This window comes from Branchiostoma lanceolatum, chromosome 12 (assembly GCF_035083965.1).
Source record: "Branchiostoma lanceolatum isolate klBraLanc5 chromosome 12, klBraLanc5.hap2, whole genome shotgun sequence".
Classification (NCBI taxonomy): Eukaryota; Metazoa; Chordata; class Leptocardii; order Amphioxiformes; family Branchiostomatidae; genus Branchiostoma; species Branchiostoma lanceolatum.
In genome coordinates this window covers 85,958-104,375 of record NC_089733.1, presented here as the reverse complement: position 1 = coordinate 104,375, position 18,418 = coordinate 85,958, and the positions used below count along the sequence as shown (strand labels likewise).

Below are 18,418 nucleotides of genomic sequence, written 5' to 3'. Positions count from 1 at the left end.
TATTGATGTCAATGAAAAAGAGGGGTTAAGATAGTTTAGCAGTATTCGCCTATCATGAATGAACCCGTCAAATGTTGTTAGTCATGGTTAGGAAAAGTAGGTTGACTCCTCCGTTAATTTTGTACTTGCAGTTACAAGGTGGACAGTTTTGACTTTGGAAAACAGTTTCAAGTAGATTTCAGCCTTTCTTCTTCTATTGACAACGTGCGACAGGAGGTACAGCTCTTAGAAGGAGTGCACCTAACCAGCCCAACAGAGAACTCCGTTGGTGTTGGAAATGCAGAGCTGCTTTCTATTGGAGGTATTTTCATAAAAAATATTTACAATATTTGCTTTTCCCCTGTCCTCTGCACATATAACCATGACCAGCAAAATATTGCAAATTTACTGATTGCTTTCCATTTTTGATCCACAATACTGTGCAAGATGATAATGAAAGCTCATCTGTGTTGGTAGTAATCATAATACAATGCTAAACTTTCTTCCAACACTAAGGTATTCACGGATCGAATTTTCGACGACCACTGTCGCCTTCTTCAGGATCAATAATGACCAATCACTGCCGAACGTAAACTCGCGAGAGTTACGGACACGTGACTCTATTGACACATGTCACTGCGGATACGTGACGTCAGCAATTGGTCAAACGTGCCAGGAAGTTTATAACTCTTTGCCAGACTAAGAAGGAACACAACAACAATTCCATTGCATCCGAGTGCATGAGAAAATGGGTGAAAAACTGCTCTGATAGAATCCACAGCGACCCCGAACTTTCCGTTTTGGCTAAAGGACTGAACTACGCCGCTGCAAAACCCGACATTCCCGTCGTCCATATTGTTGCACAGACTGAATCTGTGTGTCGCAAGCTTCCTGAAATAGAAGCAAATACCCTGCGTTGTAAAGTGAACTCTGTACTCAATCGCCCGAAACGACCCGAAGACAACCTCCCGAAAGAAGAACGAGAAGCTCTTCGTTCTCTAAAACGGGACAAAAGCATCACCATCCTACCCGCCGATAAGGGACGCTCGGTAGTTGTCTTGAATAAGACAGATTACCATAAGAAGTGTAGAGACCTGCTGGACGACACCGCAACGTACCACAAGCTAGGAAAAAGAGACCCTACCACTAGATACAAGAAAGAACTGGTTTCTGTCCTGCAAGACATCGAGAAGGAAGGGGGGATCAACTATATCACCTACCGACGATTGTACCCTACAACCGAAACACCACCGAAATTCTATGGTCTGCCAAAGATACACAAACCCGACACACCACTGAGGCCAATCGTTAGTAGTATTGGTTCCATCACTTACAACAGTGCCAGATTCCTTGCGGACACTCTGTCACCACTGGTTGGGAAATCGGAACATCACATCGTGAATTCTCAACAGTTTGCAGAACTCATCAAACACCGCAGAGTGGAAGAAGACGAAGAACTCTGCTCCTTTGACGTGGTATCACTTTTCACATCCGTTCCTGTGAACAAAGCCCTGGACATCATCCTGCGAAGACTACAAGAGGACTCCACACTACCACAGCGTTCCACACTGTCACCAACCCAGATCGTTAATCTATTGAAAGTCTGTTTGGATTGCACTTACTTTCTGTACGATGGCAACTTCTATCAACAGATACATGGGGCAGCTATGGGTTCACCTGTGTCCCCCATAGTATGCAACTTGTACATGGAACACCTAGAACAACTTGCCATATCTACAGCTCCGCACCCTCCCCTCTGGTGGTTCCGGTACGTCGACGACACCCACACTAAACTCAAGAAAGCCCACGCACAGGAATTCATAGACCATCTCAACTCTCTGGACCCCGACATCAAATTCACATCGGAGAAAGAACAAGACAGAACCCTCCCCTTCCTCGACACTCTCACCACGATCCAAGACGACGGTTCACTACGTCTGAGCATCTACCGGAAACCCACTCACACAGACCAATACCTCAACTTCAGATCCAACCATCCTCTTGAACACAAACTTGGGGTCGTGAAGACGTTACTCCACAGAGCTGACACGATCATAACGGATCCACACGACAGAGAGACAGAGAAACAACACATCAAACAGGCACTGAAGGACTGCGCGTACCCTAAGTGGGCCATAGACAAGGCAACCGCACCAAAGCCCCCTCAACAGAACAACAGGAACCCGGGGACGAGAGAGAGGGACAAAGGACGCATCACCCTTCCGTACATCAAGACCGTCTCAGAACCCCTGCGCAGAATATTTGCTTCACACGGGATCTCCACCAGCTTCAAACCTACGAACACACTGCGACAGCTTCTCGTGGCGCCGAAGGACAAAACCCCAAGAGAAGAGAAGTGCGGTGTAGTGTACCACATTCCGTGTCAGGGAACCACTAGACAAGGGACTTGTGAAGAATTCTACATTGGTGAGACAGAACGCTCATTGAGAACTAGATTCCTTGAACACAAACGCCCCAGCTCGCATTCGTCTGAAGTCTCTCAACACATCCACATTGAATCTCCGGGCCATACCGTTTCGCTGGACAAAGTCAGAATTCTGGACACTGAACAGGACTACTTTATGAGAGGTATAAAGGAGGCCATATATATCAGGGCACTCCAGCCATCACTCAACAGAGACAGTGGGCGTTATAAACTTCCTGGCACGTTTGACCAATTGCTGACAATCCGCAGTGACATGTGTCAATAGAGTCACGTGTCCGTAACTCTCGCGAGTTTACGTTCGGCAGTGATTGGTCATTATTGATCCTGAAGAAGGCGACAGTGGTCGTCGAAAATTCGATCCGTGAATACCTTAGTGTTGGAAAAAAGTTTAGCATTGTATTATACTGTGCAAGATGAGTTTGCAATGCAGTTGGGACGCTGTCATTTTTTTGCAATGTGACGTAAAAAAATGACTGACAGAGACTTTGCAAAAGTACAACCGGTGCAGCAAGAGTTGATCGGATTACTGAAGATGCGCCACACTAAAAGAGTTAAAAATTCCAGAACTGGGTTATTTTTCATTAGGTCTTGTATCTATAAAATAACAGCAAACTGTTTTCAGAGTTTCGCTTCTGGTGAATTACGCGACGCGCGTTTTGTAAAAAAAGATACATAATAACTCCATGCAGACCATACCCATGTATTCCGTATACGTATAGACACTTCCTTTCAGCATGAATAATTCAGCATGAATATTGGGACCAGACATTTAAAAGATATTAAAGAACAAAAAAGGGACGATTTTTTTCATATTCCATTAAATTACATAGGCTATAGGTGATTGAAGGGTACCAACCCAATAGGGAGTTTGTTCAGTATGATATTGAATGCTTTTGTATACATACTTAACTAGTGGGTACTTTATAATGCATATTTTTACTTCCAAAAATTATCATCTATTGGAAAATATATGCCCCCTTCTGGAATTTAGCGCTTGTTCCTTGAACATCATCATGCAGTTGTGACTGTTTCTTCTTCAGATATCTTGGCAGCCATCAAAGAACTGCCAATGACATTACAGAAGGAAGAGATTCTTCCATTTGTGGCATCAGTAATTGGCATGGAAGTAGATGATCTCAGGTACGGATGTATCTGGTTTTACAGTTTACTACATTTGATATTCATCAAAATATAAACGAATATAAACCTTAGTGTATAATTGATTATTTTGAACTTAATTTTACGCTTTAATTTACAAACATGAGGTTTGTCAATTTAGATACATGTCACAGACGGTTAGAATATTTTAACTGTAATAAATGTTATGCTGATCAAAATTTTGGGCATATTCAATTTCAAGGTCACCGGATGAGTGGCGTGAAAAGCTGGATGCCGCATCTGTTCCTGATTGCCCCCTGGCTGATGTATCCAGAAATACATCTGCATTGACAAATGGAATGGTTGAGTGTATCCCACTCTCCTATTGTCAGGGCATCAAGTGTCATGTCATCTTTGATCTCAAAGTTGTGCAACCAAAAATTCAGGTGCATACAACAACACTAATCATAAAACGTTCCATTTTACATTGTTAGAAGCCCTGATGGGCTTACCTGAAACTAATATGAACCATTCATATAATATAGGGACAATTCAGTTGTTGAAATTGCCATAGTAAAGGGGAATGAACTTAGTTATAACCTTACGATGATGCTTATATGCAAAACGATTTTGTACGAATATAGGATTCACAAATGTTCACTTGACTGAAGTATTTTTTGTTGTCGTCGCTGTGGCTTAATCATGCTTTAGTATCTATTCCATTCAAAAATGTTATGTGACTTTTACAATGGCAATGGGAGTCCAGTAGTGTACACACAGAAACTTCAGGATGAGATTCTAGGGTTCTGTAACAACCATGACGTGAAGAAAATATGTGATTTTTTTTCCAGCTCTCCTTTGAGTTGATGCCATGTTTCCCTGGCTTTGGGCTGAGACTGCGTCTGGAGAATGTGGAGAAAAATATCATGTTTGGCAGCAAGTATGACGTTAGAGAAGGTAATTAGATCAATCCTGTATAGATAAAATCTTGCTAATACATCAACTACATAACACACAAACCTCTAGTACTAACAACCTTAGTATCTAGAAATGGACCACCTAGCCATTGTTGCCACTCGTTAGCTGCCCCTTAATGATATATCATTTACCGCGTTGACTAAAGCGTTGACAATCGTGTTTGAAGATTGCACATATCTATAGTTTACTTTCCCTTGCACTAGTCATTTGAGTAATCACAATAGAAAGTTTTAAATGTTAGGTCCACTCGCCGAATTATCAAGTTACACACATAAGATCTTCTTTTGGACCCTGACTGTTAGTTGTGACACATCGCGTCTCGACTTCACTGCAAAACCAAATCTACTGTAGATGAAAATACATATTTGATTTCAATGATCATACCTACCAACACAGTACAGATAAGATTTTTATTCAACCGATGATCTGAAAACAAATATCGTCATCCAGTGGTCTGAAAGTTACAATACTGAATCACACACATTAATTTCATTGTGGTATTAAGTATGATGATACTTAACAGAAAAAAATTCTCTAAAAATGGATAGAATACAATCCGAGATTACATTCAGATGATTCAGGTGACATTCATGACCTTCTTTGATTCTGTTGGAAGGACAATGAGTGTCGCTCAAACTGTCAGGAGATTACCCTGCCATCCTTCAATTAGTTGTAGATATCAATTTCTGTGTAAAGATAATCTACCTGGATGCCTAACATTCATCAACCTGTGGTGATGACTTTATATTCCAGGACCAACCGAGTATGAATCGTTTGGAGAGGTACTGAAGCTGAGATACAGGGTGTTGTTGACTGATGATCAACAGTTCAGAAGCACCTTCAGTCTGCTGGTCTGTGTGAATAGGATCTGTTTTGTGAACGTCGATCTGGTAACGGACATCGTCATTCCCCGACCAAGCAGCTGTGGGCGACGACGGAGAGGGGTGAAGGTCACAGGAGGTAAATTAACATATTTCAGCTAGTTTTTTTTTTCTCCCAAAAACATTAAAGAGAAATATGTTCTAAAGGTTTTAGGAAAAAAAATAACTTCTGGTCAGCTTTGTTGTGGATGGTGGGAACATATTCAAAGTGTAGCTTGCCTTAAACAAGGGACTGGCAGCTTAACCAGACACAACCCTCTGAAGGACTTAGCGTATCTGCAAAATTTGTACAAATCGGGGCTTGAAATACAACTGGCGATTGGTAAGGATTTGAACCCCCAACCTAGTGATCTAGAAATAAGATAAGCCACAACATGCATCGTGATGAAACACGTGACAAGTTATTTGATCTCTGTCAGCGGGTTTGAGTTTTCTGCAGGACAACAATTTCGAACAACGTCAAGTGGGTGCTATATTCCACGGTGATGTTCAATTCTGCCAGGAGAAGCTTCGTTCTCATCATACAGGACAAGGTAAGGCCTGTTTGACTGTTAAACAAACTGGTTCATAGGACGTACCTTGTAACACACCTTGATCAATATAAAGTGTGTCTTTCAGGACGTCGAGAAGGTTTGACATCCAAGCACATAAGATATTAGCCTTACTATGCACAAACAGGTAAATATGATATATGTTTAAGTGTTTAGACCTTGGAACAAGTAGAGTAAACAATCAATGTTAAAATAACATTTTCATCATTGTATCACATGTTGATTTATTTGTAGACCAATATAACAGTCTGTCATGCGTCAGGCTTGTAACAAGCTGCTGGATCTTTCCACAGTCTGTCCTGGTCTGAAACAGAAGGAGGATGCGAACACTATCTGTGTCCCACATGGGAATTGCCTGCGAATGTCATGCTGTATACATCTGATGTTAAGTAATGAACAACTTGCCACCAACATTTCTGTGGACTTGGATACCTGTGGACGTTACTTAACTATTACTGTTGGTTACTGGAAAATCAACGAAACCATTCCAAAAGGACACAATGGTAAGATGCTATTTTCAAAGCATTTTTGATATTCCGTTCAAGTTCGTTGTCTCATATTCCTTCTCTGCTCAAGTCACCATACTGTTACTCCACATCTAATTTACTGTGAGCATGATCTCTGAAGCATGCAAATCCTTAAATTGTCTGTGAAATGAAATCCATGGTTAACATAGAAAATGTTCTCTTTTAGAAATGAAAGATAAAAAATATGAAGTATGGATCTGCTGTGTGCATGGTGCAACGTAACTACGAGTCGTGACGTCACAGAAAGGATAAATATGGATAAGAGTCATATCTGTGAGGTCGTGATCCGTTGCTAATTTTTCCTACAAAGAGCACACGGCAGATTTAAAGATCACATGGAGGTTTCCAGAAAAGACCAAAGTTTTACTGGAGTCGTAGAGAACATTTTTTTATTGGCACTTTAAGCAACGTCGCTTGAAACAGAATGTCATGTACAAATTCTACCAACTGTTTTGTTGGCTAGGAATTAAACAGCTACGTAATTGGATCGGCTGATTCACAATTGCAGGAAAACCATCCAAAACGAGCAAACTGTTATGAAATTGCAATAATATGGAATTGCGAAAAAATGTCAGTCCTAATTTCTTTGAACATGTCATTTTTTTAGACAGATTTCGTGGCATCAATGTTGAAAGCCCATCTCGTGGGTCCTGTCTTATGCTATGGTATTCCATAGACCTTGTAAGCTTGATAATGAGCATCTGTCGTTTTCTTTTACGTAGTATCTCTCAAGAAGGAACAGGTGTCAGACTCGGTGAACATTTTGTACTCAGTTGTGAACCCAGATGACCACAGAGTGGTTATTAGCCTGACACTGAAAGTTTGCGATGGAGAGACAACAAATGAGACTTGCAAGAATATTAAAGTACTTAAGGTATGTAATTCAGTTTATAATATATCAATGTATGATGATGATATTCGGTTATAATACATTGGTCTATAAAATGGTCTTAAAATACATTCAAGTATATTGTGCACATTATTGTCCAATCAAAAGCTCTCTTAATTATGTATGTGCGTATGAATATTTGAGCTCATTCATTTCATTCTTTTGCCAAATCCTGTAACAGAAATTCAGTTTTGTGTAGCTTGACGCATTCAGATTGCAATGCCGAAGATAAAGTAAAAGAGAACACCTTAAACCAACAGTGCACGTCTCATATAATACACATCATATTCCTGTACATATTCCCGTCATATATCATATGGCAGGTTTACTGTTTGCAACACCAAACTGAGGGACTTTTAGGCAGTTATATCTGATGTGTTGTACGAATTTCACCTGCCATGTGACAGAAACTAAGTGTTGTGGTGAATCCGATGGCCGGCTCTGCTATAGTTGATGCGGTATTGTATAGCGCATGTGACGTGTTGTAACATCTAATTCTTTCAGGAGGTAGTTGTCCCGTTGTTTGGCTGTAGACTGGACAAGACCGAAGCAGTATCTGCAACAGCATCGTACCATCGCTACAAGAGGAGTGTACCCATTTCATCAGGTGAGCCTCCTATCAGCCTTTGCAAAATATTTGTACTATTTGCAAAGGTCAGGAATCAAGAGGGGTTTAACTTTACAATTTTTCAAAAAGTCACTTCCCTTTGAAAAATGTTTATTTGGCAACTGCTTCTGATACATGTAATGCACTATAGTCATTTCACATTGCAAATCGCTGCATGGTTTGCACGCCAAGTTAGGTTACATGTATGCATAATTAAAGCAACTGGACAAAATTTTCCAAAGGGCCAGACGTGTATTTTTATCTGTCATCAGTGAATGAAAAGGAGTTTGAATACAAATGTAACTCGTGTATAAATGAGTCTTTAGAATGCTATATAAATGACATACTTAATTAATTCAGGCAGCTCCTGTTGGACCACACGACTACATTTGTTCCTGTGGGTGTCAGGGCAGGACCCCACGTATCGGAGAGTTCAACATATAGGCCCATTTTCCTTTTTGGTTCGTAAACTTGGTTGAAGATGGACTCTTTGAAACAGTTACCAGTTTGACCTGATGTGGAAGAGGTGCCCATTATTTTGTTCTAAGAGGTGGTATAATATTATAGCTGAGGTGTAGCGGCTCATGCTGGCGTTGTTGTGTTAATTATATCTCCCCGTATGGCTGACTGGTTCCTACAATATCGTTACAGTAGGGCAGACACAAATAAATCTTCACAGAGAAAGGTACACATCCCAGGCAACATACAACAGACAGAAGCAGCTAATCAAGGAGCGATTGGACAGGAGAAATGCAGTTATAAAGGTTGTCAAAAGAGAACCATCAAGTAAGTAAATACATTATCACAGCAGCTATCAGATATGGACAGGCAAAGAAACCATTATGCTGTTATATCAACTCAGCCTTACTCGTTCGTAAGTGTTGGTGACTTCCGTGTTTTATTTTCACCAGCTTGTGCTGCCAATGAATTCTGGGATAATACAATCGGAGAGGTCCGTGACATGCTTGATCTCCATGCAGTTGACCCAGTAATAGCCTTTCAGCTGATCAAAGATCTCCAGGAGCTGTATGCACAACTGGTATGAACTTATGGGGTTTTATTTTCTGACTGATATTAAGACAACCACTGTTGCTTTACAACTACTTTTTTCAGCTTTACAACTACCCTTAACCTTATCCGGTAGTATGGGGTGTTTGGACCCAGGCGTATATTCATATGTGCCATATCAACATTTTTCATCGGAAAAAACTCATTTCATCAGTACCTTATACCTTACAGCTTCTTAGAAATTTTTACTGAGATTGGTCAATTTTTGTAGAATTTATACTCTAGAGTTTGTGTGGGGTCCAAACGTACTGGGTACATATCTTTTTACTCGCTCTCAATGTTCATCATCATCTATACATGTTGTTTTTTGAAGGTTGAAGAAGCCATTGACCTTCTCCTTAGCAAGAGTGAGGAAGACATATTCTCTTCCTTCGACATCAAACTGAGAGGGACATTCAGCTTCCCCAGAAGGACTGTCAACTTCTTCAGCTATGAAACATTCTTCTTGATTGGGGGGATGGTTCCCGCGACTTTTGGTAAGATGATGGCATTGTTCTTAACTTCTCAAACCTTTCACATTTATTGCAAGACAATTTCTGTTTCATATCATTATCAAAATGAGGTTTATATGCCTACGGAATTCAATTATCGTTTGCTGCATTCATCGAACCAAATAATGGCAGACATAAAGCCTATTTCGGCTACTCTGCGTTCACCTTATATCATATTGAAGAGCAAACTGGTAGGTCCCCTGAAGTTCCATTTATTTCATCACCGAAAATCCATCCAGTTGCCAACAATTATCTGTTTTCTTACTGCTTACAAGATAGCTTAACCGTAATGAAAGCATATTTTTGACAAACATTTAAGCATTACACACAACATAGTAATGAAAGCAGTTGACGATGAAACAATGCCTTGTGATAAAATGTTGGCTTTATTAGAAGAGCTTCAACTTCAAAGTCTGACTATTCTAATGAAGCAGAGTTGAACCCTATACCATTATATCCTCTTTGATATGTTTCAATTTTGACCTGCATTAGATTTTTTTTAATGTATCTACAAAGTGATGTTAACTTGATCTGTTTCAGGTTTCGGGGCAAACGGGTACTATGGTGCAGACCTACGTGTTGTTGCAAGCCTCATGAACATGAATGTGCAGGGTAAGTACTATGATTTTGAACAGGCTGGTTATTCGATTTAATGTGCCATAAGAGAGGATCAAAATGCCGGTATACCGGTAGGTTTGAAATAAGCATGCAATGCTGAGGAAAACTCTGTCTTAAAACGTCTAGACTTGAGTGTACACATTATTAAGAAAGTTAATTGATTACAATGCAGGTTTTTTCTTTTGGTTAGCAGTAAGAAATACCAAGACAGTGAAAATGTTTTTAATTGTAAATACGTGTAAGTGCGCACTATGCAAAGTGTATTTTATATGAAAGAGAAATATTAAATGATTGTTATGTTATTATTACAGTATTTTATCATATCATGATTGCATTCCTGGCATTTTCTATAGGTAACAAAACAAATCAGAGCCACCCTTCGTCTGATTCAGATAGATAGATAGATAGATAGATAGATAGATAGATAGATAGATAGATAGATAGATAGATAGATAGATAGATAGATAGATAGATAGATAGATAGATAGATAGATAGATAGATAGATAGATAGATAGATTTTCATGGTGAAAAAAAAGTAAAAGTAAGTGTAGCATGTGTTGTCCACTGTCTCTCTTGACCTACAGGTGGTTGTTTGACATCCTGACTGCTGTCACTAAACTAAATGCATTTTACTGTAAAGGATAACATTAAATCAACGACAGTTTTCAAAACCTTTGCAGGCGGCATTACCCCGTACCTTGGTGTGCAGGTGTATGGTGAGTTGGGGGTAGGGGCATTGCTGTATGCAAAGCTTCGTTTGGAGGGAGACATCATGGAGACACGGTTCCCAATCACTGCAGAGATCAGATTCAGCAAGTTTCCAATGGATGTTGGGTAAGGAAATTTACATACAGCACAATAAGTAGGTTAATATGCCAAAAAGACATTATGTAGAAACGTAATGTGTGAGAAAAAAACAAGAGCTTAAAAAAAAGCTGGCCATACGACCTCATTGTGGTGGGGATGAAATGGTTGAAGTATAGTTTGTAAAAAGAACTAAATTGCACAAGTGCAGTGTTAAGTTTTATTCAGTTTAATGAAGTTTGGAATAAAATGTTTTCAAAGTCATCTTCAAGAAAGCTTTTTTTTTTAAAGCTGACGGGCGCATTTGGAAGAAATGAAATTAAAGTTTCTGAATAAAACATGCCAATTAGACTCATTAGCATAAAATATGCCAATGAGACTCATTAGCATAATGTATGTGGTGCATTCACCTTTCCTAAAGGCACCTACAAATCAAATATGACATCTGTAACGTTTATTGTATGGGATATACAAGTTCCTGCATAAATTAAGCAAAAGAAGAAGAAGAAGAAAAAGATGAAGAACACGCCAGAAAAAAAGAATATTTCTTCCTTGTATAAAAGTTAAAAAAAAAAGAAACAGAAAAAGAAAAAGAAAAGGTAATACCGGGGTTTGAACCGGGCACCTTCCAGTCCCCACCATGCGTATACTCTCTATGTTCTACCTACTGAGCCACGTATGCAGAACTTACTGGGACGGATTTTAAAGGTACCTCAGCTTTAATTCTCACTACACGGCACCGTATTTGGTCACCTTTCTGTCCATTTTCTCAACAAAATCAGTTCCTTTAGTGTAATTTTGTGGTAATATATGTAATATGGCCATTTATGGGGATCTGCCAGTGCATACAACCACGGATGCCGGCGGAAATGCCCAAATACATGCATGTGGAACGGCTTTTCCGAAGTGAACTACTGGTATGATAGTATATATAACAGTAATGCATTGCGACATATCCCAGTGTTGTATAAGCAAGACATTTTTAACGATTCATGTCCATTACGAAACATAAACTTTTAAAGGAAAACTTTATACTATTTTACCAAATCGTCTGCATGGTTGCATGTACTATTTTGCAACCGTTCAGCATTTTCTATGTTGGGCCCACAGAAGAAAGTGCACATGCCGTGCCGTCCCGTTTGGCAGGTATAGATGTCCACGCATGCAAGCAGTGCCCAGGCAGGCAGTGTCCGCCCAGGCAGTCTGCCTCCGGGCACAATGCCATACGGCCATCCATGAAACAAGCAAATTGAATTATCCCCATATGTGAACAGGTTGTGATATCAAAAGTTGCTATAACGTTTTAGCGATCTTATCAATTCATTTCTAAGTAGGTATGGAGTGTTCGTGATATTTGCCTTAAACTTATTATCTTATTGAAGTATTTTCTGGGACATACATATTCTTGTGCACAATACAGAGATTGCACCAGGTAATAGAGAAAGGTATCAAAGACTCCATCATTGTTCAAATATTATCTCCACACTGGGATCCAATTGTCAGCATGCTAACCCAGTGTTCTTGTGATATATTTTGCTTCAATTATTTTTCTTGACTTGTTTTATCAAATTTTCTGATACAGAAAACAGACCATCTAATGCAAACAGACCATCCGCATATCAGGGTTAATGCTGAACATATCGATATCGGCGGCAAATGTTTTAATTTTGAAATATCTTTATTTTCACAGAATGACTCTGGACATAGAGCTCATCCCCCTTCAACTGAAACTGAAAGCCCTGGTTACTCTTGAGATCAAGATACCCTTCATCGGGACCATCAAGAAGACCCTGTTTAAGAAAACCTTGTGGAAATACACCACCTCATCTATCAAAAGTCGTATCCTGGACCTGCACACGTGGGAACCTGATAACTCCGCACCTGAGCTGGAGACAGTTGGAGGTGGTGGGGTCAGTCATTTACATTATTGACTTTTAAAAAGTTATAAAAGGTATTCTTTAGCAGTTTTTAAATAAACATAGCCTACGTGTACGCTTCGCTCACTCGGTGGTTTTATTCGGTGGTTATAGCACATGGCGTTGCGTGGCGCAAGTGGCGTCGTGTGGCGCAAGTGGTAGAGCTCGCGGCTGTCAAACAATGGGACCCAGGATCGAATCCCGGGTTGTGCCCAGAGACATGTCCGAACTTGCGCCCCGACGTTGTGCCCTTGGGAAAGGCACTTTACACGCATTCCCCACTCAGTCAGAGGGACAAGTCTCCAACGGCAGTTGTCTTCAACTGGCGGACGAGAGCAGCGCCAGGCGGGCTGGTGTTAAAAGGCGGACCTCGAGACGTAAGAGTCACCCGGCAGCTCGCTGCAAGCATCCCAACCAGAACCAGCACGTCTCCCTCGAATTGGTGCCACTGGAGAAGACGGATGCCCAAAGTTTTCAGATTCGCAACCTGTCATCCACCTTAAACAAGTCCACGCGAAGGCTACCGTGTCAACCCTCCTCACTCCGATGTAGGAATTGGCACGGTCACCATACTCGATCTGCATTTGTATCTGTACTATGTATCTCTACTATGTATCTGTACTATGTATCTGAATACGAATAAAGATAATACGAGTGGTTACCATAGAGATAGCACATGGCCAGGCGTTATGACACCATGAACACCGAGGAACAAGCGGGTCATTAACGTTATTATCATATAGCCTATCCAAACCCATATAAGACTTGGAGTAGACAATTCCTGTATGACGCATATACTCTTAAACTATCAAGAATGCATTTCAGAATTTACATTTGTCCTATTGGAACAGAAGATGATAGATTTCATTTTGAAAACCAACATTTCCACGGATAATATTTAATAACATTGCAATATTGGCATGTAAAATCTTTTTCAAATCTATTATCTATTATCATCAGTCTTCCCTGCTGGTTGTCCTTCTGACAATGCTGTGGGCGGCTCCACTTACAGTTCCACCCGTTTAGATTTGACTTGTATTGAAATGGTTTATTCTATTTTGCCATATGCTTACAAAATCAAGATAGTAAGCATTTTGGGGAACAAATAAACATTACGCGATTGTTAACAAAAGGATAACCTCCCCCTCAACATAATGGGAGGAATGATGATCATGGGTGTGTTATCCTCTACGTAATCAAGTCTTTTGTTACTGTAACACGTTCAAAAAGTGACACTAGTGTGGTAGACTGGTATCACGTACCAAGTCGGCAACTACAATTATGCCTACCACGTTGGTACCACTTTTACAATTATCGAACAACAGTAGTCGCACTTCCACAACTACAGCGCAGGCTACTCCAGTAGTGTCACTTTTACAAATACAATTAAGGCTGCAACTTGACATATTTCCCCATTTCTCATATTGACCATCTCCGGAAGGGAAACGTTTTATTTTCAAAATCAGGTGATAATTAATGAGCGCGCTGATGTCATCCATAAAATTTACTTGCTATGGCCATACGACAAAAAGTCACTTTTGCACCACCTACTTGTATGTGATGAATTCTTTTTTTGTGGTCATTGGTGGCTGTCAGTTTGTTACACTGCTGTTATTCTAGTGATGTTCTCATTTCCTATAAGCTTCATTAATCCTTTAGGCTGCAGGACGAAAGAGGCGGGACAATGATTACCTGCCACACCAGACAAGAGAATGCATGGTGAAACAACTAAAAGGTCTGGACTACACTGAGCCAGCCATCCAGATAGAAATAACGGCCAATGATGATCGATCCAAAGTACCATTGACTTACAGCGTTGGGACCGTCCCAAATTCTGATGACGTTGTGTCAAAGGAAGAACTTGGTGGTCCTACCACTGTTCTAAAGAGGGTAAGTTTCCAAAGATAGTTTCTCCACTGACTTGTCTGGGCCAGAGAAAATCAATCGTGTTCGTTTGTTTATTCTTTTATTACGATACCCTTCAGTCGTATCACGACTAGTCTTACAGGGTTCATCAAACATACAAATTTAGGCATATATACAGATTTCAGGATTGAAAAGGAACATATATACATAATCATAACATAATATAATCTATACAGATTTTTAACTGACGAATAACTGGTGGATGGCCTTTTGAAGTTATATGGAGCGGTCAATGATTTGATGTTGGGTGGCAAAGCATTTAATAGATCTTTTTCCTTTTAACGTTTTGGCTATTCATAATTATGATACCAATTTCTAACTTTATAGACAATATTTTACATTTAATCATTTTCATTAAAGGGACAAGACGGTGAATTCGATTTAGACAACCTTTCTCGGGATAATGTCATGCATGATTGTACAGCTTTTGCACTCAGACTGAGAATAAACAATTAATTATTTTACAAAATAGAAACAACTTTGATATTGCCATGATATGATAGATATCTATCAGTAGTTTGCATAAAGACATTTTCATCCTGGACTACATGCAAATGGTGTTTTACAAAACATGCGTATGATATACTACATCGGCTGAAAAAATTTTAAAATTACAAAATGGAACAAAGTATAAACTTTCAAGCAACGTAGTACAAAACTAACTTTTTTTTTCAAAATGTCATTAATAGTTATCCTATCTCTCTCTGTTGCCATTTCTAGGACCTTACATTTGGTGTGCCCCTGTACTTCACTGCTGAAGCCTGTAACAATGCAGGCCTTTGCTCACAAGCCACGTGCAGTATGTCAACATATGACAACACATTGCCAGGGGGTCGTATTGATGCTGCCTTCCTGTCTTCAAGGTGCCTTTAAATGACATGTAGAAATATTCAATAAGAACTAGTCAATATTTTGACATGAAGTTCATTATGGCCTCCAGCATTGGTCTTTGCCACTGATCAGAAGTTTTGTACAGAGATTCTAATCAACGATTCATCATAATAATTTTCTGATTCGGTAATTTGTAAGGATCTGAATAATATTGACTACTGACTATTGTATTAGCCATTAAGACAAATGGTACATTATAAGTATCAGGGTTGCTGTTGATTAAATTGTAAAAACTTCCAATATGTTATCATAACTGTACAACTTTCCTTTTCAGCAATCAGTACAAACTGAGTGCAGTTGCCAAACTGTTCGATGACTCTGAGATAAGTCAGATGAGGGAATCTGTAGGGTTTGGGAAGGGTACGTGGAGTGATCAGATCCATCCATGGTCAGAATTCCAACTGACCAAGAACTCTGCCACAAGTGGAGGTAACTCTTCTGATTTTAGAATTACATTTTCTCGTACACATTCGAAAGGTATTCCTCCAGTTACATTTCTGGTACATTTAAATGGTTTAAAATGCTCCTGATGACCAAACTCAAGATTCCGATCAATCAGAAAATAGCTATAAACCCATCCGAATCATCCGTTCTTTAAGAATGATGACCTCACATGCAGGTTTTGCATGTCTGAACTTTTTAAAGACAAACATCCTGATATGTTAAAATCACTTGTTGATTAGGTACTGTTTGCCTCTGAAATTATTTTTGCGAACTACGATGCAACATGAACTAGTCGCTAACTGCAACATGACATTATTGGAGTCATAAGTAGATTGTCTTGCGACAAAATCCTCAAGTCTGAAGAAGTCTGATTTTTGATGGTGCGACGTTCAATACCGTCTTCAATATATTAGCACAATAATATGTTTACTATACCATTGTCATTTAAAACATATCCTTATCATTGTATTTATCATTGCTTTTTTGTTTTTGAAGGTGACCCATTATCATCATTTACCCCTGAAGTACTCGGCCGGCTGACTGCTGAGTCATTCGAAGAGATCAAAGGTGCAACTGTTGATGGTCCCAATCCAGGAAAGTGCGCTCTGCAGTGCTTGAGATACCCAGGAACAAAATGTATGAGCTTCAACTTTGACTTTGAATCAAAGGATTGCCAGCTATTGTCAGCCATTGAGGCAGTGGGACAGAAACAAGGATCAAGACGAGAAAGGGTATGTTCTATGCTTAACTTTGTTTTGAAATTAATGTTTTCAAAGACATTTTGTATCATTGATCTCATACCTGTGACCTATACTTGTTGTATAATCATCACCTTAATGTACCACAGAGTTTGTTGTTGTTGTTGCTGATTGGTTGGTTGGTTGGCTGGTTGGTTGGTTTTGGTTGGTTGGTTGGTTGGTTGGTTGGTTGGTACGTTGGTTTGTAATTTGGCTGGCTGGTCATTGGATTAATTACATTTGATGAATTTTGAAGTTGATGTATTTCTAGATTAATCTGTAATTTCAGGATTAAGCAGTAATGAATATTCGCAAAATGTTAATTCACAAAGCAGTTTTGTTTCCAATTGCAGTCAAAAATTAAAATCCTAAGGGCCGGGGGTAAAGATCTGTGTGTGTGTGTGTGTGTGTGTGTAATCATGTAAGTAGAATTTTTGCTGCCCTTTCATAGTAGTTAGAGACCATGTTAACCAATACAGGATGCAATTCATTATTCGTAGTCTGGTTTCTATCACTACTATGAGCGACTGGGGGTTGGCCACACTGCAAAGTTTGAACACGCGGGATTGAGCCTGCAGCACAACCATCTCTACTTCTTCAACGTGGAAGTTGTGAACACTTTGGGATATACGGGGACATTGGCATCTGAAGTAAGAATATTTAGCCTTACTGTTAATATAATGATCGATCAATGTTCTTGCAACAGTTTTTAACCCTATCCAGACTGGGGGGGGGGGCTAAAAGTGCCCGCGGCAACTTTGACATCGTATTACTGCCAAACAATGTATGCTACGACTACCAAACTTGGTGACTTTTCCTAAAATTTTGTTGGGAGCAATTTTATACAAATAGTTAAAGTTTATCATTTTTCATGTTGCCATGGCAACGGGTTTCTGACAGGCATTTTTTGCAAAAATCATTATCTTTTTGAAAACAATGATATTTCTCAGGTTTTCTTGCACAACTACACTAGTTTTCCTACATGTATAACATTATGTGTAATTAGATGTAACTTTTCTGATTTAATATTCATAATTTATGCTAATTTGATGACGTAATCAGTCAAAATCCAAGATGGCGGACTATATCACTATTTCAGGTATCAGCAGGCTTTTTCGCCCTTAAAATCGTCAATACCTGACATTTTCTTTAACAAAAACATTAAGATTAACGTTTCTAGTCTATTTTCAGTGTCCTTTGGGGTCATAAGTGGAAAAAAAGGATTTTAAAAAATTTCAAAATGGCCGATCCAAGATGGCGGATCCCAAGGGATTGCTAACAACACATGACGTCACTCTTTGGCGTCATTTTGACGTCAACGTACTTACCATTGACGTTGTATGCCTTGCATACCTTAAAATGAATAATACAAACCGTTTTGTTTAATACCTTTAGATATTACGGGAATTCCCTATTTAGCCAATAAAATCACATCGATGACGTCATAATTACGTCATATTACGTCATAACGTCACCAAACTTACAGGAATTATAAAACTTGACGTGAGTATCACTCCCTGCAAATTTTGTGATGATACATCATACCGTTCGGAAATTATGAGGGGG

The 18,418-nt window shown here is 39.5% G+C and overlaps 2 protein-coding genes across 3 annotated transcripts in view; both read left to right on the top strand.

Moving 5' to 3' along the window:
- LOC136446381 (uncharacterized) overlaps positions 1-10,018 on the top strand; it is a 70,098-nt gene extending 60,080 nt beyond the window's left edge. Inside the window, exons 62-74 of the mRNA XM_066444729.1 lie at positions 132-301; positions 3,466-3,565; positions 3,786-3,969; positions 4,375-4,480; positions 5,255-5,461; positions 5,802-5,915; positions 6,227-6,436; positions 7,183-7,334; positions 7,854-7,956; positions 8,608-8,742; positions 8,868-8,995; positions 9,338-9,500; positions 10,008-10,018. Coding sequence (XP_066300826.1) covers positions 132-301; positions 3,466-3,565; positions 3,786-3,969; positions 4,375-4,480; positions 5,255-5,461; positions 5,802-5,915; positions 6,227-6,436; positions 7,183-7,334; positions 7,854-7,956; positions 8,608-8,742; positions 8,868-8,995; positions 9,338-9,500; positions 10,008-10,018 — 1,783 coding nt within the window. The remainder of the gene's footprint in view (positions 1-131; positions 302-3,465; positions 3,566-3,785; positions 3,970-4,374; positions 4,481-5,254; positions 5,462-5,801; positions 5,916-6,226; positions 6,437-7,182; positions 7,335-7,853; positions 7,957-8,607; positions 8,743-8,867; positions 8,996-9,337; positions 9,501-10,007) is intronic.
- A 42-nt stretch (positions 10,019-10,060) lies between these two features.
- LOC136445860 (uncharacterized) overlaps positions 10,061-18,418 on the top strand; it is an 83,319-nt gene continuing 74,961 nt past the window's right edge. For both annotated transcript variants that reach the window (XM_066444057.1, XM_066444056.1), the window contains exons 1-8: positions 10,061-10,127; positions 10,815-10,968; positions 12,629-12,848; positions 14,514-14,744; positions 15,501-15,643; positions 15,946-16,100; positions 16,611-16,846; positions 17,353-17,502. In XM_066444057.1, coding sequence (XP_066300154.1) covers positions 10,109-10,127; positions 10,815-10,968; positions 12,629-12,848; positions 14,514-14,744; positions 15,501-15,643; positions 15,946-16,100; positions 16,611-16,846; positions 17,353-17,502 — 1,308 coding nt within the window. In that variant the 5' untranslated portion in view covers positions 10,061-10,108. The remainder of the gene's footprint in view (positions 10,128-10,814; positions 10,969-12,628; positions 12,849-14,513; positions 14,745-15,500; positions 15,644-15,945; positions 16,101-16,610; positions 16,847-17,352; positions 17,503-18,418) is intronic.